At 40.3% G+C, this 24,360-nt stretch overlaps 1 protein-coding gene across 1 annotated transcript in view; it reads left to right on the top strand.

The window, feature by feature from the left end:
- Positions 1-24,360, top strand: part of LOC148946874 (glutathione synthetase-like) — a 100,837-nt gene that overhangs the window by 52,489 nt on the left and 23,988 nt on the right. Inside the window, exons 8-9 of the mRNA XM_089096687.1 lie at positions 18,437-18,559; positions 24,007-24,145. Of these exons, the coding sequence (XP_088952813.1) occupies positions 18,437-18,559; positions 24,007-24,145 (262 nt within the window). The remainder of the gene's footprint in view (positions 1-18,436; positions 18,560-24,006; positions 24,146-24,360) is intronic.

Raw genomic sequence — 24,360 nt, 5'->3', positions numbered from 1 at the left:
AACAGCAATGAACGGATTGGAAAAAAAGCCCCAAAAAGAAAGCTTAGACCGTTTTACTTGCTGACTCAAAGGGATCACGACTGTTTGGAATCGACCTTAAGAGAATTTTGTGTGCCAAAGAAATTTTACATCTATCTCAGAGTATGTATTTTAATATTATAATTGGATAATTATAATATATTTCCTATGTGTACTTCCCATACATAACCCCTTCTCATAAGCTATAAACCCCCTTTAATAAGTTATGCCCCAGGGCATAACTTACAACGCCTACCCCCGGGCCCTGGTGAGCTTTATCAACACTGGAGTTCTTTGTTATCAGAATTTTGAACCATTTTAACAAAATATCTCCCTCAAAGTTTTGATCTGATGCATTTAGGGCGTGGAGGAGGGGGGGGGCTAGTCACCCTCCAATCTCTTTTGACTCTTAAAAAGTGAACAAGAACTTGTAATTTTCAGTCAAATGAGACCTCTCCAAAGTTAATACGAGCATCCCTTCCATAAGAAATAATGGGAAGAATTAGGAGAATCCTTAAATTAGAACTCTTGACCTGAGGGCTGTGGGGGAGTTGTCATCCTCAAAGACCTAATTTCCAGAATTTAAAACTACGTTTAATAAAATGGCTGTCTCAAAATTTTGATTGGATGTGTTTGGGGAAAAGGTGGGCGTGAGAGGGGGGTTAGTTGCCCTCAAATCACTTTCAACTATTAAAACGGCACTGTCCCTTTGAATTTCCAATCGAATGAGCCTTTTTTGAAGTTTCTACGACAACGCCTTCTATAAAAAACCTTATATTCCCCCAGGTCATATCTTAAAAACATTGCCCTGATGGTTGTGGGGGAGTGTCCTCCTCAAAAATATATTTTCTATCTGGAAATCAACTACGCTGAACAAAATGGCTATCTCAAAAATTTTGATTGGATGTGTTTGGGGAAATGATGGGCGTCGGGGGGGGGGGCGCTAGTTGCACTCCAATCACTTGCGACTATTAAAAAGGGCACTAGCCCTTTAATTTCCAATTGAATGAGCCTGTTTTGAAGTTTCTACGACAACGCCTTCTATAAAAACCTTATATGCCCCCAGGGCATAATTTGAATCCCTTGCCCTGAGGGTTGTGGGGGAGTGTCCTCCTCAAAATATATTTTCTATCTGGAAATCAACCACGCTGAACAAAATGGCTATCTCAAAATTTTTATTGGATGTGTTTGGGGAAATGATCGGTGTGGGGGGGGGGGAGGGGGGGCTAGTTACACTCCAATCACTTTTGACTATTAAAAAGGGCACTAGCGCTTTAATTTCCAATCGAATGAGCCTGTTTTGAAGTTTCTACGTAAACGCCTTCTATAAAAACCTTATATGCCCCCAGGGAATAACTTGAAACCCTTGCCCTGAGGATTGTGGGGGAGTTTCCTCCTCAAAAACATATTTTCTATCTGGAAATCAACTATGCTAAACAAAATGGCTATCTCAAAATTTTGATTGGATGCGTTTGGGGGAATGATGGGCGTGGGGGGGGGCTAGTTGCCCTCCAATCACTTTCGACTATTAAAAAGGGCACTAGCTTTTTGAATTTCCAATCGAATGAGCCTTTTTTGAGGTTTCTATGACAACGCCTTCTATAAAAACCTTATATGCCCCCAGAGCATAACTTAAAACCCTTGCCCTGAGGGTTGTGGGGGAGTGTCCTCCTCAAAAATACATTTTCTATCTGTAAATCAACTACGCTGAACAAAATGGCTATCTCAAAATTTGGGTTGGATTTGTTTGGGGAAATGATGGGCGTGGGGGGGGGGCTAGTTGCACTCCAATCACTTTCGACTATTAAAAAGGGCACTAGCCCTTTAATTTCCAATCGAATGAGCCTGTTCTGAAGTTTCTACGACAACGCCTTCTATAAAAACCTTATATGCCCCCAGGGCATAACGTAAAACCCTTGCCCTGAGGATTTTGGGTGAATGTCCTCCTCAAAAATATATTTTCTATCAGGAAATCTACTACGCTGAACAAAATGGCTATCTCAAAATTTTGATTGGATGTGTTTGGGGGAATAATGGGCGTGGGGGGGGGGCTAGTTGCCCCCAAATCACTTTCGACTATTAAAAAGGGCACTAGCTTTTTGAATTTCCAATCGAATGAGACTTGTTTGAAGTTTCTACGACAACGCCTTCTATAAAAACCATATATGCTCCCAGGATATAACTTAAAACCCTTGGGTGAGAGTTGTGGGAGAGTGTCCTCCTCAAAAATATATTTTCTATCTGGAAATCAGCTACGCTGAACAAAATGGCTTTCTCAAAATTTTGATTCGATGTGTTTGGGGAAATGATGGGCGTGGGGGGGCTAGTTACATTCCAATCACTTTCGACTATTAAAAAGGGCACTAGCCCTTTGAATTTCCAATCAAATTAGCCTGTTTTGAAGTTTCTACGACAACACCTTCTATAAAAACCTTATATGCCGCCAGGGCATAACTTAAAACCCTTGCCCTGAGGGTTGTGGGAGAGTATCCTCCTCAAAAATATATTTTCTATCTGGAAATAAACTACGCTGAACAATATGGCTATCTCAAAATTTTGATTGGATGTGTTTGGGGGAAGGATAGGTGTCGGGGCAGGGGGGGCGGTAGGTGCTCATCAATCACTTTTGACTATTAAAAAGGGCACTAGCCCTTTAATTTACAATCGAATGAGCCAGCTTTGAGGTTTATACGACAACACCTTCTTTAAAAACCTTATATGTCCCCAGGGCATAACTCAAAACCCTTGCCCTGAGGGTTGTGGAGGAGTGTCCTCCTCAAAGACGTATTTTCCATATGGAAATCAACTACGGTGAAGAAATTGGCTATCTCAAAATTTTTATTGGATGTGTTTGGGGAAATGATGGGCGTGGGGGGGGGGGGGCTAGTTGCCCTCCAATAACTTTCAAATATTATAAAGGGCACAAGCCCTTTAATTGCCAATCGAATTAGCCTGTGTCGAAGTTTCGACTACAACGCCTTATATAAAAACGTTATATGGTCTTAGTGCATATCTTCAAACCTTTGTCCTGAGGGTTGTGGGGGAGTAACCTCCTCAAAAATATATTTTTTATCTGGAAATTAACTACGCTGAACAAAATTGCTATCTGAAAATTTTGATTGGATGTATGGGAAAATGATGGGCGTTGGGGGGGGGCTAGTTACACTCTAATCACTTTCGACTATTAAAAAGGGCACTAGCCCTTTAATTTCCAATCGATTGAGCCTGTTTTGAAGTTTCTACGACAAAGCCTTCTATAAAAAACCTCATATACCCCCAGGGCATAACTTATCACCCTTGCCCTGAGGGTTGTGGGGGAGTGTCCTCCTCAAAAACATATTTTCTATCTGGAAATCAAGTACGATGAACAAAATGGCTATCTGAAAATTTTTATTGTAATGTGTTTGGGGGAATAATGGGCGTGGGGGGGCTAGTTGCCTCCCAATCACTTTCGACTATTAAATAGGGCACTGGCTTTTCCAATGAATTTCCAATCGAATGAGACTTTTTTGAAGTTTCTACGACAACGCCTTCTATAAAAAACCTTATATGCCCCCAGGGCATAACGTAAAACCCTTGCACTGAGGGATGGGGGGGAGTGTCCTCCTCAAAAATATATTTTTTATCTGGAAATCAACTACGCTGAACAAAATTGCGATCTGAAAATTTTGATTGGATGTATGGGAAAATGATGGGCGTTGGGGGGGGGCTAGTTACACTCTAATCACTTTTGACTATTAAAAAGGGCACTAGCCATTTAATTTCCAATCGACTGAGCCTGTTTTGAAGTTTCTACGAAAACGCCTTCTATAAAAACCTTATATGCCCCCAGGGCATAACTTAAAACCCTTGCCCTGAGGATTGTGGGGGAGTGTCCTCCTCAAAAATATATTTTCTATCTGGAAATCAACTAAGCTGAACAAAATGGCTATCTCAAAATTTTGATTGGATGCGTTTGGGGGACTAATGGGCTTGGGGGGGGGGGGGCTAGTTGCCCTCCAATCACTTTAGACTATTAAAAAGGGCACTAGCTTTTTGAATTTCCAATTGAATGAGCCTTTTTTGAAGTTTCTAGGACAACGCCTTCTTTAAAAACCTTATATGCCCCCAGTGCATAACTAAAAACCCTTGCCTTGCGGGTTTTGGGGGAGCTTCCTCCTCAAAAACATATTTTCTTTCTGGAAATTAACTACGCTGAACAAAATGGCTATCTCAAAATTTTGATTGGATGTGTTTGGGGGAATGATGGGCGTGGGGGGGGGGGCTAATTGCACTCCAATCACTTTCGAATATTAAAAAGGGCACTAGCCCTTTAATTTCCAATCGAATGAGCCTGTTTTAAAGTTTCTAAGACAACTCCTTCTATAAAAACCTTATATGCCCCCAGGGCATAACTTAAAACCCTTGTCCTGAGGATTGTGGGTGAATGTCCTCCTCAAAAATATATTTTCTATCAGGAAATCTACTACGCTGAACAAAATGGCTATCTCAAAATTTTGATTGGATGTGTTTGGGGGAATAATGGGCGTGGGGGGGGGGGCTAGTTGCCCTCAAATCACTTTCGACTATTAAAAAGGGCACTAGCTTTTAGAATTTCTAATCGAATGAGACTTTTTTGAAATTTCTACGACAACACCTTCTATAAAAACCTTATATGCCCCCAGGGTATAACTTAAAACCCTTGCCTGAGAGTTGTGGGGGAGTGTCCTCCTCAAAAATATATTTTCTATCTGGAAATCAACTACGCTGAACAAAATGGCTATCTCGAAATTTTGATTCGATGTGTTTGGGGAAATGATGGGCGTGGCGGGGGGCTAGTTACACTCCAATCACTTTCGACTATTAAAAAGGACACTAGCCCTTTAATTTCCAATCGATTGAGCCTGTTTTGAAGTTTCTACGACAACACCTTCTATAAAAACCTTATATGCCCCATCGCATAACTTAAAACCCTTGCCCTGAGGGTTGTGGGGGAGTGTCCTCCTCAAAAATATATTTTCTATCTGGAAATCAACTACGCTGAACAAAATGGCTATCTGAAAATTTGGATTGGATGTGTTTGGGAAAATGATGGGCTTGGGGGGGGGGGGGGGAGGTGGGCTAGTTACACTCCAATCACTTTTGACTATTAAAGAGGACAATAGACCTTTAATTTCCAAACGAATGAGCCTTTTTTTAAGTTTCTACGACAACGCCTTCTATAAACACTTCACCTCCCCCCAAGGCATATTTTAAAACACTTGCTCTGAGGGTTGGGGGGGGAGTGTACTCCTCAAAAACATATTTTCTATCTTGAAATCAACTACGATGAACAAAATGGCTAATTCAAAATTTTGATTGGTTGTGTTTGGGGGAATGATGGGCGTGGGTGGGGGGCACTAGCTGTTTAATTTTTAATTCTGGAAATTAAAGGGATAGTGCCCTTTTCAATAGTCGAAAGTGATTGGAGTGTAACTAGCCCCCCCCCCCCTGCCACGCCCATCATTTCCCCAAACACATCGAATCAAAATTTTGAGATTGCCATTTTGTTCAGCGTAGTTGATTTCCAGATAGAAAATATGTTTTTGAGGAGGAGACTCCCCCACAACCCTCAGGGCAAGGGTTTTAAGTTATGCCCTGGGGGCATATAAGGTTTTTATAGAAGGCGTTGTCGTAGAAACTTCAAAAGTCTCATTAAACTGGAAATTCGGAGCTAGTGCCCTTTGACTAGTCGAACGTGGGGGGGCAACCCCCCCTCCCACGCCCATTATTCCCCCAAACACATCCAATCAAAATTTTGAGATAGCCATTTTGTTCAGCGTAGTAGATTTCCTGATAGAAAATATATTTTTGAGGAGATACTCTCCCACAACCCTCAGGGCAAGGGTTTTAAGTTATGCCCCGGGGGCATATAAGGTTTTTATAGAAGGTGTTGTCGTAGAAACTTCAAAACAGGCTCAATCGAACACATCCAATCAAAATTTTGAGATAGCCATTTTGTTCAGCGTAGTTGATTCCCACATAGAAAATAAATTTTTGAGGAGGATACTCTCCCACAACCCTCAGGGCAAGGGGAAAATGATGGGCGTTGGGGGGGGGGGCTACTTGACTTTCATTCATATTTGACAACTAGAAAGTACATTAGCTCTTTAATTTCCAATAGGATTAGTATGTTTTAAAGTTTCCATGACAAAGTCTACTATAAAAACCTTATATGCCCCAGGGCATAACTTAAAAACCTGTCCCGTATGGTGTTGGGGGAATGTCTTCCTCAAAAATATATTTTCTATCCGGAAATCAACTACGATGAACAAAATGGCTATCACAAAATTTTGATTGGATGTGTTTAGGGGAATAATGGGCGTGGGGGGGCTAGTTGCCTCCCAATCACTTTCGACTATTAAAAAGGGCACTAGCTTTTTGAATTTCCAATCGAATGAGACTTTTTTGAAGTTTCTACGACAACGCCTTCTTTAAAAACCTTATATGCCCCCAGGGCATAACTTAAAACCCTCGTCCTGAGGGATGGGGGGGAGTGTCCTCCTCAAAAATATATTTTCTATCTTGAAATCAACTACGCTGAACAAAATTGCTATCTGAAAATTTTGATTTGATGTGTGGGAAAATGATGGGCGTGGGGGGGCGGGGGGCTAGTTACACTCCAATCACTTTCGACTATTAAAAAGGGCACTAGCCCTTTAATTTCCAATCGATTGAGCCCTTTTTGAAGTTTCTACGACAACGCCTTCTATAAAAAACCTTATATGCCCCCAGGGTATAACTTAAAACCCTTGCCCTGAGGGTTGTGGGAGAGTATCCTCCTCAAAAATATATTTTCTATGTGGAAATCAAGTACGCTGAACAAAATGACTATCTCAAAATTTTGATTGGATGTGTTTGAGGGAATGATGGGCGTGGGGGGGGGGCTAGTTGCCCTCCAATCATTTTTGACTATTAAAACAGGGCACTAGAACTTTCGATTTCCAATCGAATCCCCCTTTAAAGTTTCTACGATGACCCCTTCCGTATGAAGTGCCTCTGGGAAAAAAAAATAATAATAAAACATTGGAGCCGTATGGCCTTTACTATAGGCAACGCTACAGCGTTGCCTCTGATTGTATCAGTTTCATGATTATTTGTTACCCAGATGAAACCTTCTCCTTTTTCGTAAGATATAATCTGTTCTTCGCATAACAGATTTTCAGAAATTCCGTCGGACGGAGTTGCAAACCATATTTCGGATTTGCTAACCACTGGTTCAATCATCTGTGATATTTGAATTCTTTGCATCGTTTTGGGAGGGAGTTTTGTTTTCCGTATCGCGGACCCGTAATATTTCTCTTCACTATTATTGTCTATTAAATTCATACTGGCGCTATAATGCCTCATTGCGGCATCTTTTGGAGTCGCATTGGGTTTTACTATTTTTTTCCATAATTCCACTATTTCCTTGATTTCGTTCGACCTATACCGTCGCATATCTCCTATTTTAATTTTTGCAGATTCTTCCCATTTATTATTTAAATTTACATCACTTCTCCGATATCTCCCAGAATAAGGAAGCGAATTTCTGGTTATGCCACGTCCTCTTTGTAGCGGGAAGTCAGGTTCAAAAGATTGTGACATTATACCGTCAGAAATTTTATTTACTATTGCCTCCTCTTCACAACCTCTGTTACAATCTCTTAGAGTAGGGGAAGGGGTATTTGCTGGGTATACAAGCCTTTCCTTCGCTACATCTAATTATACCTTATTCGACCTTAAAAAATTAGCGCCTATGATGGCTTCATACGGAAAATTGTTGCATATTATAAAGTTTATCGGAAAAACTTTATTATCGCTTTTCACATCTAGGTGAATTGAACCTTTTGCATCCAATTTATTCCCTGTTGCACTAGCTAAATTGGGATTATTAAAATTCTTCCGTCGCCTAATATGCGGAGGTAACTTATTAAATACGCATGAGTTTATTATATTAACTGTTGCATCAGAGTCAATTAGTGCCTTAAAGTAAATATTTGCCACGCAAAAATCATTAAATATAGGTAACGTATTATTACTATCACTACAGGACGGTACTCCTATTGGGTTGGATCTTTAAAAAATTTTGGCCCTCTGTTGGTTCCATTTTATGCTTCTGAGGGGCCTGACGCGTTTCCCTGCGGGTTTATTTCATATATTTTCCTCTGCGACAGGGGTTCAGATATGCCCATGGAATCTCTAGCTAACTGATTGGCATTTGTCTGACGATGCTGCCATGTGTTATTTCGATGATTTGGATTTCTTGCGAAAGTGTACCTTGTATCGTGTACCGTGGCTCCTGGCTCTTTCGAAAAATTAGCATTTTCCGTCGGTAAGTTTTCGGTATTTCTATCAAATCTCGTAGGATATACCATTCTGGCGCTATATTGGTTTTGTCGAGTATTTGGGTTTTGGAATTGATAATTATTTTGTCTATTGGGGGGAGGGTTATACAAATTCTGTTGGTACGCATTGTGAGGTACTGGTGGGCGCAATCTTCCCTGTCTATAACCTTGTGCACCACTGGCGCTAAAATTTGCTCTCCCGAACAAATGGTTGCCATAATTTTTTGTGTTGCCGATGGCATTCCCTGGTATCGTTATTGCTCTGGTCCTAGAACGGCACTCTCTTGCGATATGCCCAGCACGATTACAAATATAGCATCTTATTATTGTAGGATTGTTTCCATAATTAATTGGTTTGATGGGCTGAAAACGTACTGTTTTTTGCCTAGTGGGTTCTTGTGTTCTATTTCTTTGTGGCACTGGGGAATTATCCCTTGAAAAGAAATTGGGAGAAGCCTGACCTTCAAGGGAGGCTAACCTTGCGGTTTCGCCTATATTATTTATTTTTGATTTACTGTGGCTTGCCACAATCGAGTCGATTTCAATCATTCGATACACCTCCTGAACTGCAAGATCTAACGTTTGAATATTCTTGGATATTACCATTCTATATAATTTGGGGGTAAGCCCTGGTAAAAAGGCATGTAGTATGATTTTTTCATACAATTCTCCTGAACCTTTTCCAAATTTTGCTTCTACTGAAATTCGTATATTGTGTAAATATTCTCTCACATTCTGTGTATTACCAAAGCATAACGTTCCGTGTTTTAATTTATGTGTTGAACTAGTCTCAATAAATCTATCTTTGAATGCCGTTAACAATTTGTATATTGTATTTATTGGCAAATTGTCATCATTCCCTACAGTATTTTCAATTTGCTTTAGGAATGTTAGGGCTTGGCCTCTCAATCTTAGGAGAAGCATACTTATTAATGTTTTTAGTTCTGTTTTATTCATCTCTACAAATTGGGACAATTGTATATTAAATTCTTCTACGTCTGATTGTATATCATATTGGGGAAGAGATTTTATTATTTCTACATTTTTCGCGACCAATTTTGCGTCATTAATAGTTCACTTAATTCTTCTGACGTCTTTGTGTTTGAAATATTTAAACCAACTTCGCAAAATTATACTTACTTACTTACTTACCTAAGGCTCCTGCCGAGGGTTCGGCGTAGAGAACGATGAGACTAGGTGCCTCCAGCTTGACCTATCGCTTGCCAGGATCGCAGCTTCTTCCACCGGGAGGTGGGTGTCCTCTGGGTCGTTTCCATCCGTGTAGGGTGGGGTCGAAGTTTAATGCGACCCGTGCTGGGGCGTCACGTGGCATGCGAAGGAGGTGGCCGTACCACCGAACAGTACGCTGGGCGAGCTGCGTCGAGAAAGGAGTTTGAGCCGTACGTGATAGGACAGTCTGGTTGCTAACGAAGCCAGTCCAGTGAAGTCTTTCGATTCTTCGGAGATGTTTCGTCTGAGCGACATCGACAGCGCTGAGGATAGATTTGGCAGCTGGCCACGTCTCAGCTCCATACAGCAGGACACTTTTTCTTATAATTCTGTATCTATTCATTTAAAATTGAAAGAAAAGACATTTGTAGCATAACTAGTTCGCATGTTTTCCTCCAAGTTTTACGACAACGCCAACTGTAATGGGGGGGGGGTTATTTTTGGTTAACGGGGGATAAGTTAAATGGGTATATAAAGGGGGTAGAAAATGACCGCGCCACTCCCTATGGGAGAAAATAAAAATAGATTAACGTATCAGGTTAGAATTGTTTGTAGGGTGATTACTTTGGGTTGGGGAGTCGATTGTGCAAATGCGTGACCTTGCTTTCTACTGTCGTCCTCTAACTAAATTCCTCTAATTGTTGCATAGGTATCAGATTCCCTAGGAGCGTACCAATGGAGACAATTGAACTAGTTATCTACTAAGCGGTGAGATACAGGCATATAATAAGAACAAACACAAATAGAAAAGTAATGGGTTTATTGAGACTTACATTTCAGGTATACAGCAATGTACGAATATGAGCAAAACTTCAATTCAATCGTGCTAACAGTCAGAATGATAATTTCATAATGGCTCATAGAATAGTAGTGTCATAATAATCCCTCAAATGCACTTTTCATCACTATATAACATAAGTCTTGATTCTTCGCCCTAAGAGCTATTTCACGATTGGTTCAACTCCTGTTGGAGGATTTCCCACTTTACTTTTATGCTGACAAAATAAGATTATTATGCTGGCTGACCACCCAATAGTTTTTTCGCAATATTTAGATCATTAAATGCCCACATTCCTAAGAGAAACTCCAAACTGTGTATAAAACAATGTCGTATGATTTTTTGTCAAGTATTTTCGCGAAATTCAAAACCATCTCATTTGCTTTGTAATGCCATTCAACCTGCAGCTTTTTCTGCTTTTTACATCTGTCAAGTCTCTATTGTTCTGTAATAAAAAGAGTATGGAATTCGACGGATTATTACAAAGTGTGCTCGAAATTCATCAAGCTGGTATGCGAAAATTAATCATCTTTTACTTGGAAGTTTTAAAGGGATATTTGGCTGAGGATAAAACACAGTTTTTCTTTTGTTAATTAAACTTTATACTCAAGTTTGAAACGGGATTTAAACTCAATTAGGGGGAGTTTAATTTATATCGAAAATATTTTTAGAAGGGAACAATTTCATTTTTTATATTTTAGATATATCACATATTACTTACGGTACAAACATATTCAATTCAATTCAATTCAAACTTTTTATTTCCTCCGAATACGAAGAGTAAAAAAAGAAATAAATAAAAATAATAACCGCTAATCAACAGGGCATAAAATTATCTTAAACTATATAACAACAAATACGCAAAGGCCTTCAATCAAAATTACAACACAACTTAACACTTCATTCAATAGATAATAAATTAACAGTTCACAAATTAACACTTCATTCAAAAATTATATCAAATAAAATACATTAAGCTTCGTGCGCAGCTCTATATAAATTATGAGAAAAAACATTTAATTTGGATAAAAAATTCTTTTGCTTTTTCTCCAAAACATCAACTGGGTTTTTTATTTTATATACATTCATTAAAAAAAGCATTTGATTCAGTTTTAGAAAAGTGGCACAGTAACTTATAAAAATTAAAAAATTGGGTTTTTACATGATCAATATTACTATTTATAAAAAACTGTATAAGCTATTAAAAAAATAAATTTTGAGGAAAAGCGACTGTATTATATCCCCGAGCCAGTGATTTCCAAGAAAGAAGATAGCGAAGACAAATTACGACCCCGAAACTAGACGCTATTTTACTTTTAACTGCTTTAGAAATAGAAACACAGCATAGAGCTAAAGTTGGTCCATAAGGTACACCAAGATATAAAAAAGATTCCAAAGGTTTTAAAATACTATCATAAATACGGACAGAAATTTCTGAATTAACGAGATCATTAGCCTTAGGACCAAGAATTAAAATCAAATATCCAATCAAAATTTTTAGATAGCCATTTTGTTCAACATAGTTAAAAGTCTTGGAAATTAGGTCTTTGAGAATGATAACCCCCTCAGAGCCCTCAGGTAAAGGGTTGCAAGTTTTGCCCTGGGGGCATATAAGGTTTTTTATAGATATTGATGTTGTAAAAACTTCAAAAAGGGCTCATTTGATTGGAAATTTAATAGTCAAAAATTTCGATTGAATAGTCAAAAATGATTGGAAGAAAACTAACACCCCTCCCACGCCCACCCTTTCCCCAAAAACATCCAATTAAAATTCTTTTAAATGTTTTCACTTTCATAACTTTAAGAAATCAAAAATTAATTAAGATTTTAAGGAATAAATATCAGCATATGTATATTAAACTGACAATGCAATTTTTTCAGTAAAGTACAAATTATATTCTAGCTTTTAGAAAGCATAGGGTTTAGAATCCTACTCAGATTAATTTCTGGTCGTTTTGAGTTTGACTTATTTTAATTTCTTTTTGTTTTGGGTTTCATTTATTTATTGATACTGATTTGTGGTAATTGTATGCTTTGTAGATTATTTTATTCTATTTTTTTTCATTTTTTGTTTAATGGAGTTCTTTACTCTTTTTTTTTAAACTTATTTTGTGCAAAAAGTTTTTTGATTAATATATGTAATTAGTAAGTGATTAGCGTGTATTTAATGCGTGGATTTGTGCGTGGGTTAGGTACTCCTGAATGTTTTTTTTGTTTATTTGTATTTACTTTTGCTTGGTTTGCTTCGTTTCTGTTTGCTTTTTATTTGCTGTTTTTCTTTTGTCAGAGCTCGGTCCTTTTTTTTTCTTTTTTTTTTATTGTGACAGGTTTTCATTAAAGAAAAAATATGTAAACTAATGAACCAAACATTATTATATTTGTACATGTACTCTAGTTAGCACCATAAGGAAGATATATTTATATTTTTTGTTTTGTAAATAAAGTAGAAAGAAAAAGTTCATAAAATACCCATCAAAATGACGTAACCGATTTGTTGTGTGTGACGTGACTCACTCATAAAAGTCGAATGCCTTAGCTGCCTACGAACTTGCCTGAGCGAAGTGAGGGCCACCGAAAAGCTGGCAAAGCACGCTTTTTGCTAGACAAGGAGCTTGAGAAGATTTGAAAGGCTTTCAGGAAAAATCGAATCAAACGGAAAATCAACTGAACAAAGAACAGGCTTTGTGACAAATTTGCCATGGGAATTCTTGATCAAATAGTACACACCATGAGTGAAGCAGTGGTGCAAACAAAGCTAAGATGCAGGGAACGAAAAAAAGCAGGTTGATTGAATCTCTAGGAAAATTTTCAATTACACTAGAAACATTTATATTCTCTTCACCTCCAAAAGCATTCTTGTTGGGCCTACTCGTAACAAAACTTGCAGTTTAAGCATTTGTTAAAAGAAAATATATCTGGGATATTTTTGTTGAAAGAAATGTCACTTTAATCATGTAGTTTTTCGGCTATTTGAAAAATGTTATATCCAATTACCGAGGCGTAGCCTTTCCAAACTATTGTCCCTGGTTGATACTTTTTCCCATTACAAGTCATTACCTGTTCCCCCAAACCTTTAGCCTTTATTCCCATACGGCATTCTTACCATGTGGTGGTATCGACGTTTACTCCCTCCAAGACTATCCCAAGGGGTGGGACCGACAAGAAACTCATTCATGTTACCCTTAGATTTATACCCCATTTCTCTGTACCCTAATCGTTATTGCGAACCTTTGTATTTTATGTTACGGGCGATTTTAAACTATGCCACGGGGCAAGTCGTGTTCTAATTCAGTAGTGGGTTTCTTCCGCCGTTGAAGGTTAAGAGACTAGCTGAGCCAGAACCTCTTGATACCTGGTATTATCCCATATGCCAGAGCCCTATTTTTCGCTTTTTTCAAATGTAAATTGAAGAAATTGAGAAAATTACTTATTTAATCGTGCTAAAAGGCAATTATAAGTGATGACCCAGAACAAGCTGCGCCTAAGAACCTCCTCACTGTATCAGCACGATTATTTCCCGCTAATCTTGTGGATTCCTTTCTTCAAAATGCCAAAGCTGGTTTAGACGGGTAAACAGCTAGTGGCTCCAATGTCCAATCGTTCTACAGACACGTTGGATGACAGAGGATCCTGGACCAAGCTAATTGTATGGCAATAAAAGCTGTGGTCAAGCTGTTCTGTATTTGCAATGGAAATTGGCTAGAAAAGGAAGACTGAAAGACTACTGTATATTTTGAAGTTGGCGTATTGTGCCTTTTATGTGCATTGAGGTTCTAATCATTGCAACCTGGTGGCCACTCACCTTAAGAGGAAGATGTTCGGCCTCTGGCCCTAATTATCAGATAAGTGTCATATCCGTAAGTTTAATATTTACCCCTCTCTAAATGCGTTTAGACTCAATGCCTCACCCCTGGCCCTAACTTTTTTTTAACTGAGCGGTAAAAAAAGACGCGCTGGCTATGAGTAATCGCGCCGGCCAGACAGAAAATCTCCAACCATCATAGACGGTGGGATCATATGGATGGCCTTTCATTCGGCTGGCAGAGTAGCGCACGCAACCCCTGACGTCGCTAATCGGCTCAGAACCAATGGGTGGTATCTCGTGCTTTTTTAAATTCTTTGTTTTGTTTTTTTGGCGTCAGTTCTGTTTTGGCTTTGATTGAAATAGTAAGATTTCCTACCCTTTTTAGTGCCTATAATGTATTATCCTCGCCTAGAGCATAGGCTTTCACTGAGCTGTTAGGGAAGCCCGGTATAGGGATCAACCTCTCTGTTATTGATATTTCTTCTATGAGGAAAAATACATTTTGGAGAATATGGCTCGAATGTCTTGAACCAGTTTGTTGAATATAAGGCCGCCATACGGTAATACCGGAGGTTTTTCTCTCCCACTCCAGCCCTGAGCGTGGGGGATTTGCAGTGGCGTGAGAATAGAGACGATCTGATCAGTTTCTTGGACATAAACCTTAAAGAATAATTTATTTAGGTTGTCTTACTTGGTTGGCCAAGGAGGCTACCTCAATACCTGTCTGACTCCTCCTTCAGCAATCTAATACAGGTGATATATTCGAAGTTGAAAATCCTCTTCCGATGGCCACTGGCTAGTGCTATCGTCTTCGTGTTGGAGTTCTTCGTCTGTTTAATTTTGTCAAGAGCTAAGACTATTCTTAGCAACGGCAAGAAAGACAGCCTCCCAAGTTCGTTCTGAGTAGTCTGGCTACATCTGAGATGCAACAGAAGTATGCTCTCGATATCTCTAACTGGTTTAGCTGCCTCCAAGTTCTGAACGACCCTGAAGTAGCATGGAGGTCTTTCAAAGATAACATACTCGATCCTGCTGGAAATACTATTGGCCGCAGCAGACACAAGAATAAACCTTGAAATATCCCAGGAGACTCTGTCCGTGATCGAGCTGCGCCGGAAGGCCTGCTTAGCAAAGAATATGCTAGAGTACAGACGACTCAATGGCCTGCGCAATAGCCTGGTGCACAGAGATAGGAAGACCTTTATCGACAAGAAAGCCAGTGATCTTGAAGTTGTTGCATGGAAAGGAGACACCAGCTCCCTGTACAAACACCTCCACGAGCTGACGAAAGGGAAGACTTCCACTGTGAGCCGTGTTTTGTCTGCTGACGGCAGCAGGCTGGATGACGATGCAGGCCAAATCTCTGCCTGGAGCAGTCGCTCAACGCTTCTGAATGCTGAGGCAGTTGCTCATCCCAACCCAGATCTGATTCAAGGATACATGGCCACACCCGAGGCTAGTTCCGACCTCGTATTGCAACCGTTTACCACCTCTGAGATTCGAAATGCTATAAAACGGTTAGATATCAATCGAGCCCCTGACGCCTGTGGTATTTCTGAAGAACTCCTCAAGTAAGGGGGTCCAACGATGATTCTGTGGCTCCAGCTAATCTTTTCAGCTGTATGGACGACGGAAAGCATACCGAACGACTGACGGGCTGGTATCATATTTCCGCTCTGGAAACGCAAGGGCAGCCGTCAAATCTGCTCCAACTATCGTGGGATCACGCTTTTCCCCGTTCCTGGTAAACTCTTCGCCATGCCACTCCTGGACAGGTGTTCTACCTTTTTGTGTAGAAAGAGAAGAGTCCAGCAAGCCGGGTTCATGTCCGGCAGATCGATGACGGAGCAAATTTTCACTATGCGCCAGTTGATCGAGAAGACGCGAGAGTTCCACCGAAAAGCGTACATCGCATTCGTGGACTTTAAGGTTGCCTTCGATTCTGTTGATCGCCGTTCACTTTGGATGAACCCGAGAACTACGGGCCTACCCTAGAAGTATTGCTCGCTTTTTGAAAAGCTGTATGACGATACAGAAATATGCATGCAAGTCAATGGAAGACGCAGTCCCACATTCTCGGTGAAGATTGGCGTCCGGCAAGGTTGCGCCGCCACTCCCGAGCTCTTCAACTAAGTCATAGACCATGTTATGAACAGTACGCCGAGTCGCCTTCAGTTCGGTCTTCAGTTTGGAGACCAGCTACTCTCTGATGCTGAGTTCGCCAACGACATAGCGCTAGTTGTGGACACCGTCGAAAAGGTCACCAAAGCTCTCTAGGTGCTCTCAGAAGAAGCCTCGAAAGTTGGAAGATGAACTGGCAGAAATCCAAAGTTATGCTCCTTGAACCCCTCCCCCCCACGTCCTGTTCTACCATAAAGGAAGTCAACATCGGAAGCAACCGAGTAGATGTGGTTGAAGACTTCACATACCTGGAATCTATTCTGTCGAGGGATGGCTTGATCAAAAAAGAGCTTACATCTCGAATAGCCAAAGCTTCGGCACTTGTTAGGAGGCTGAGCAGCTTCTGTCGAAAGCCAAACATAAGCCGCTTTACCAAAATGCGCATTTACAATGCGTCAGTCAGCACCGTGCTGCTGTATGGAGCGGAGACGTGGCCAGCTGCAAAATCTATCCTTAGCGCCGTCGATGTCGCACAGACGAAAAATCTCCGAAGAATCAAGGGATTTCACTGGACTAACTTCATTAGCAACCAAACCCTCCAGACCAGACCCTCGATCACGCGCGGCACAAACAGTACGCAAACCAGCGTACTGTTCGGTGGTACGGCCGCCCCCTTACATGTCACACGACGCCCCGGCACGGGTCGTATTCGACTTCGACCCCATCCTACACGGATGGAAGCAACCCAGAGGACGCCCTCCCCCCACTAGGTGGAAAGACAAAGCCGAGGAATTCCGTGCCCAAGCCCACATCCCGGTGGAAGAAGCTGCGAGCCTGGCAAGTGATAGGTCAACCAGGAGGCGCGTGGTCTCATCGTGCTCTACACTGGACCTCCGCGTAAGTCTAAGACTGTTCCTTTAAACGATGTTTTGCTTCTATGATTTCAGGCCTCGTTGTCCATTGGGTCTGAAGTTTAGTGTAATTGTTTTGAAGGCAGGTAGTTCATGTCACAAAACTTGCATTATTCCAAATTTCCTTAGACGGAAGGAACTCTCTTGTGTGTAGCTCTGTAAAAATATCATTTTGTTGTAGTCCATTGTACAGCACAATTAAATAACTAATATTTAAAGTACTAACCACCTTTGATTAATATCTATGCCTAAACTTAAGGAGAAAGAGGAGGTGAAGTGTCTTGAGATCAATCTAAGAATGTGGACCTAAAAGCCTACATCTATGTAGTCACTTACTTATCTATGTTGACACTTATGCTTCCGCAGCTACTATACATTCATTGGTTTGAAGGTTTTTTCCTTTTTTTTCGACTATGTCTTTCATTTATGCTTTTTTATTCGTTTTGTCGACTGTAAGTAAGTTGTTGAATGTCGTGCATCATCTTGTTTTGGATCATACCAATGCGTATACATAATTCTGTCCTGCAAGAATTTATCTTGCAAAATTATTGATACTTTAATTTTAAAAAGCTCCAAAGGCCCTATTAAACACGCTAAAAGAATGTTTATCAATTAGGGTATATGACTCCAAGGAAGAGTGTCTGAAACAGCAAGAAACTAAAATAAATCCAAAATGGAATGAACAAAATATACAATGGTTGCTACCAATAAAACCTGGCTGCAAGAAATTCTTGTTCTATCTTTTTCGTTTCTTATTATTTCTGTTTCCGTTTCATGGAGTCCATCCGCGCGCCAAAGACCTTCTGTTTTATTTATTGTCTTATTTTTCGTACAAATCTAATAAAAAGTGTGTTTGCTTTTTCTGTTCCATGGTGAAAATTTAATCACGGTTTCTTGACTTGCAGTTGTTTCACAAGTTAATTTTTTATTTGCCAAGCATGTATAGAGCTTTTACTGAGCAAGTATATATCAATAAAGGAAGGATTAACCATCTCAATACATAGTCAAGATTTATTAGGTCGTTCTTTAGGTTGGTACAAAAAATGGTTCTGCTCTTAGTAAGTGTCTAGCACTATCCAGGTCTAGGGCCTTTGGACTTAAGCTATGTGGCAAACTAAACAATTTGGCACTATGGATTTGTTAACACTGACGTTCAGTAGTTAGTAATGTTTCTTCTTTTTTTAAAGTTAAACTTAATTTGTACTATAATTGATTTATTTTTTTGCAGTGAAGGAGTTGAAGTTAGTGTTGTTTATTATAGAGCTGGCTACGAACCAGATCACTACTCTTGTGACTCTGATTGGGAAAGCAGATTGCTAATAGAACGTTCAAACGCTATAAAGTGTCCAAGGTGAGGTATTCAGTGTTTTTTAATTATTTTTTATTAAACTAACAAACAACGGAGTTTTTGCGAAAAGGTTTAAGAACGAATTTAAGATGGACAGAAATTTCCTCATACAAGATGCAGAATCTTGAACAAGCAGAAACTACAATAAATGACAGAAATAGAACCTAAAAATAACATAAATTGCCATGGACCATGGGGGAAAACTTAAAATGAAAGTAAAACATCACAAGTAAGGGTGGTGCTGCTGCCCCTTTTACCCTCTAAAAGCGAGTGTCATTTGTTCTTTACTGGAAACTAAATGAATTGCTCAATTTCAAAATGTTGTTCCGCAAGCTTTATTTTTTTGTATCTTTTTCAGTAATGACACTATAACACACTGCTAATTTTTAAGTTCACTATGCACAATTATAACTCATAAGCACAATTACTATGGGACATGAAGACAAACTCAAAAGGGACGCAGATTGCCGCAAATAAGGGCAGTGTTGCCGACAGTTATTTCCCAAAAACCTAGAGTCTCATTTGATCCTTACAGAGAACAAGATGTATTTCTTTTTAACAGTTTCGATTCATTATAAAACTACAAAACTAAATGTTGCCTAAACTTCCGAGAATTACTCTCCAATGTCAAAATACATATGACAATCAATTCAGTTTTCTTAACCCAACATGAAATATCTGTACTTACTTACTTACTTAAGTCCTATACATCCTCGTGGGACGTCTTGGGGCCACTCCTTCCAGAATCTAATGAACTAGAGCTCGATATGCTGTTCTGTCAAGTGCAGTTCGGGATAGTTGGGCAATGTGTTGTCGGTCGAAGTTTTCGATTCACCTTTTGCACGGTCTTCCCCGTGGTCGAAGTCCTTCAATTGTCCCTTCAAGTGCGATCTTGGGCAGGCGTTCGGGATTCATTCGCTTTACATGGCCGAACCAGCTCAGCTGCTGTTTTCGGATTTTGTTCAGGGTAGTATCTTGCGACTTCAGTCTTCTTCGGAATTCTTTGTTTGTGACATGATCAGTATATCTGATCTTGGCTATCCGGCGCAGACATCTCATTTCGAACGCAAGGAGGTTGCACTCTTTTTCAGCTTTAAATGTCCATGTTTCACACCCATACAGAGCAATGAATATGATCAGACTTTTGAATAGATGCACTTTCAGATGGTTCGAAAGGTGGCTAGATTTCCGGATCTTTGATAGTCCTTTGAAGCTAGAGCTTGCAAGACCGAGGTGGCGTTTAATGTTGACAGTTTGGCAGTTGTCATCCATCAAAAGACTGCCGAGGTAAAGGAATTGATCGACTGTTTCCAATTGTTCACCGTCTATTACTATCGGGGGGGGGAGGGGTTCCTTGAAGGACTCTGGAAAGTTGTTGGAAATTCTCCAGAGAGTCCACCAGTGGTCAGTATTTGACTTTTAAATTGGTTGTACATGTCCTCAGTGATTCTGATTATTTCATCTGGGACACTGTAGTGTCTTAGAATATGTCACAAGCCTTTCCTCCATATTAGGTCAAAGGCCAGGCGGAAGTCAATAAAGAGCTGATAGAGGTCTCTGTTAAATTCGATAAACCGTTTCATCAGTTGACACACAGTAACGATTTGGTAAATAGTTGATCGTCCCGATCGAAAGCTAGCTTGGTACTTGCCAAGAACAGAGGCGGTGATTGCTTGAATTCTGCGGAGCATGATCTTGGTCAGGATTCTGGTTTGGTGGCTTGTGAGGCTGATGGGCCGGTAGTTGTCACATTCTATCTTCAAGCCTTTTTTGTGTATTGGGAATATTGTTGCCTTGCACCGCTGCTGGGCGTGTCCATTAGATCAGGTGGCTGATACAAGACTGTGGTATAGGTCGACAACATCTTCTGAACCAATACTTATCAGTTCAGCAGTGACACCGTCAGGCCCCGGAGCTTTGCCTCGCTTTAGGGATTCTATGACCGCTTTGGTCTCGCTTCTAAGTGGAGATGGAGGGGGGTCTCGATCTATGATAGGGAAGGAGTTTAGGACATATGGGTTGGTCATTACTTCAGAGTCCAGTTTCTCCTCAAAGTATTCCTTCCATCGTTCGAGCTTCATCTTGGCATCATTGATGTCGTTCCCCTGCTTGTCTAAAATTACGGGTGTTGAGGGATCTCTTTTGGAGGATAGCTCGCTGACTGTTTTGATGAGCTTGTGGCTGTTGCCTTTCATGAACTGGGTTTCACATTCCTTGCACTTTTTGACGATATGGTTGCGGAATGCCCTCCAGATTTCACGCTCAACTTTCCGTTTGAGATGTTCGTAGGTATCTCGGTTGTTTCGGTCAGATTTGTTGTTATCTAGGCATTTCTGGTCACATAATCAAATTATTTCATCAGAGATTCAAGGCTTTTCGTCTTTGGCTTTTCTACCAAGAATTTCACTTGCAGTTTTGAGTAATGCAAAGTTAGCATGTTCAGCCAAGCCATCGATCTCTTCGGGAGTTGCGAGTGAAGTGGACGTACTCAGGATGTCACGGAATTTTGTAGACAGGCTAGAGTTGTATATGGCTTTTTTGGTGGGGTTTCGGAGGAGTTCCATTCAGAATCTTGGGATTTTTGTGGTTTTTGGGAGACATTTTAACCTCAGCTTCAGTTTGGACATCAAGAGTGTGTGGTCTGAGTCAAAATCTCCACCGGGGAGTGAGACAGTGTCCGTTACAGATGACTTCCAACGTTTAGATATCAGGACGTAGTCGGTCATATTTTCGGTGACTCCATCAGGGGACCTCCATGTTACCTTTCGGCGGTGTCTGTGCTTAAAGGCGGTATTGATGATATAGAGTTCATTATCCCTGCAGAAGTCAATAAGCCGTTGTCCCCTTGCATTAAGACGGCCCTGTCCGTGTGGGTCCATGATATCTTCTCGACCAGCATGGCAACTGCCAACTATCGCATTAAAGTCGCCCAACACGATAAATATATCAATTTTGGGGATCTGGTCAGTGACTCTTTGTAGCTGGAAGCAGAATTGGTCACACTCCTCTTCACTTCGGGCTGAATCTAGATGAGATATACATTTATTAAAAAAGAAAACAAACAATATTCGCCTTTCGCTTGCCAGGAAAGGCAATAAGCGTGAAAGGGCGAGGTTATCACTCTCAGCTAATTAAAACCACATTCATACCGACCTACTCAACACACAAGAAACTCAACGAAGGAATAAAGGAAAAAAAGAGAAAGGAGAAAAGACAAGAAGAAGATAGAAAAAAAAAGAATAACAGAAAAGAAAATCGGGGAAATACCTTAAATAGAATGACAACCTGGAGCGGGCTTGACACCAAATTCACTCACGAGATAAAACAAACTTTTTTGCCCGTGACTTGAAAGCCGGAAGACTAGGCGCATTTTTACACACTCGGGTAATATATTCCAAGCATGGGCACCATAATGGCGAATCACAAAAGATGCCCGAATGATGCTCCTAAACTCATGAGTTAAATTATCAGCTTTTCTTTTATTATGATCATGACGATGGGGCATATATCTGGACGACTGAGAGATTTTTGATGGGCTCTTTCAGGTGAATGGTCGCTATTCTCTCCGATACAGGAGTGAAGTTCATTAATGACCTTTTGGCGGCCGGAGAGGATGAAGCCGACACCCTGCCGATGAACACCATCAGTACGTCCCGACAGTAGGAAAGTGGGTTCCAAGGATGTTTTCATCTCCGATTCGAGGAAGGTACGTTTCAGACATACCGACTATATCCCACTTGTATCTATCAATCTCTTTCGACACAGAGATCAATTTTGCCAGGTTTAGCTTAAGTCCGGGTATTTAGTGTACCAATATTGAGAGTGTTTTTTGCCGATATTAAACTCTTATCCCGTCGTGGGAGTCGTCCTAGGCCTATGATTGTCGTCGGTTTACCAGTACGCGGTATCAAATTCATCATCATTATTTACATTCCTTATTAGCGTCAAATCGCAAAGGTCGCCGGTTTCCCCGGACGCGGTAGCACTTCTACTTTGATCTTTTCAGTCTGTGTTCATATTTTGAAAAGATATGGTTTCTTGGCTGATTCATTGACGGCGGCAAGCCACTCCTCTCCGTCAACTTGCAGATGCCGTTGTCAATTCTGGATCTTCCGCCCTTTCGCAGTTGTCCTCCTGGAGAGGAACCTCCCACGATGGTATCCTGCAGTACCATACAATTTAACCCATTGCTGGAAGAAGGTTCGCAACTAGCGGGACGTGTCCACATGCTGGTGGGCCCTGCTTCTGCGTCAGAGGGGCCTTCTTCCTCCTCCGCCTGTATTTATGACCCCCGGGCGAAGTACCCCAGTTTCAATTACGGACCCCGAGGGGCTAGGTCCCCCTTGGTCTGTGCCTCCATTTATGGAGATACCCTACATATCTGTAGGACGTTCCCCTATCCGTCACCTGGGGACGCGCTGAGTGGCCTGGGGAGGGCCCCTACTGAGAAGATGACTCAGTAGATTCTCAGAAATTTCTTTCTTTAAAGATCTTTCTTATCTTCTTTCTATAGAAATGTAAATAATAGTTTTCTGGACTAACTTTCTTCTACATTATAAAGGAAATAGCAGAGTCAGGTGATGAAAATTTACTGGGATTAGCTCAAATATCGATTCTGGAATAGCTTATCTATTTTCTTTAAAAAATCAAATAATGTTTGTGCGGCAATGATTTATTGTTCGTTTTAAGTTGGCTTTTATTTAGGTCTATTTCGCGTACTATGAAGCGTCTGCTTTGAAAAGGGTTATTTGTATAATTCAATGCCATGGGCTTTAGAGTTGCAACCATCGTGTCTCCCTTGGACGCACAATTGTTTCCTCTTTCGTCCATTTTGATTAAAAAAGTTTTATTAAAGTTTATGTGATGCTCTGTGGGGACACATAGGGTGGATGAGTACCTCGGCGGATTTTTTCTCTAAAAAAGGGCACTAGGATCCATAATTTTTGATCAAATGAGCTCTTTACCGAATATCTGTTTTACATCATCTGTTGTAAATGATCAGATCAGGAGGATATAAAATCAAGGGAGACCCATCTTAACTAAGCCTAAGCTATTGTATAACCCATGATAAATTAATTTCAAGTGATCATTCAAATTTTAGACAATAACTAAACGGTTTGCATTACTCGTTTGGCTTTTTTCCTACTCTAGTGCAGTGGCTTTCAGATTTTGTTGTGTGGCTCCCAGAAAATGGGCCTGAAGATGTCCTATTAGAGCTTCAAACACATATACACACCCCTAAAAATCCTTTCATTGTTCCTTAAAAGTATGTATGTGTCTTTTTGACCACGCAAATAAAGATTTCAAAATGTTGTGTTTAAAAACCGTGATTTAACATAGACTGCTCGTATGATCAAGGTTGATTGGATGGCGGTGGTATGTTGTCATTTATTTTGTTAGCTGATGAAATATTTATTGTCATTTATTTATTGTCATTTTCTTGTTAATAGTATCAGTTTACATTTGGCTGGGACCAAGAAAGTACAGCAGGAATTGGCTCGACCTGGCGTTTTAGAAAGGTATCTACATGACGCTAATATTATAAAAGAAATGCAAGAAACTTTTGTTGGAATTTACTCCCTGGACCTCGTAAGTTGTTTCTTCGTCTTCTTTGAATAAATAGAGCAGAGACAAATTTGTTAGAAGACTAGAATGCAAAAAGCTATAAAAAAAAGTCGATCTTGCAGTTTTTTCTTCTTTTTTTTATGATAATTAGAATAAAAAGCCATTCAGGGGAATTGAAAGCAACGCCAGGCTAGCTTGGGAGGTCAAGGTCTTATACAGGAAGAATTTTTAGATTTTAT

Source organism: Artemia sp. Qi Xiang Cuo, chromosome 11, assembly GCF_049724085.1.
Source record: "Artemia sp. Qi Xiang Cuo chromosome 11, ASM4972408v1, whole genome shotgun sequence".
NCBI lineage: Eukaryota > Metazoa > Arthropoda > Branchiopoda > Anostraca > Artemiidae > Artemia > Artemia sp. Qi Xiang Cuo.
This window is presented reverse-complemented; position numbering and strand designations above follow the sequence as displayed.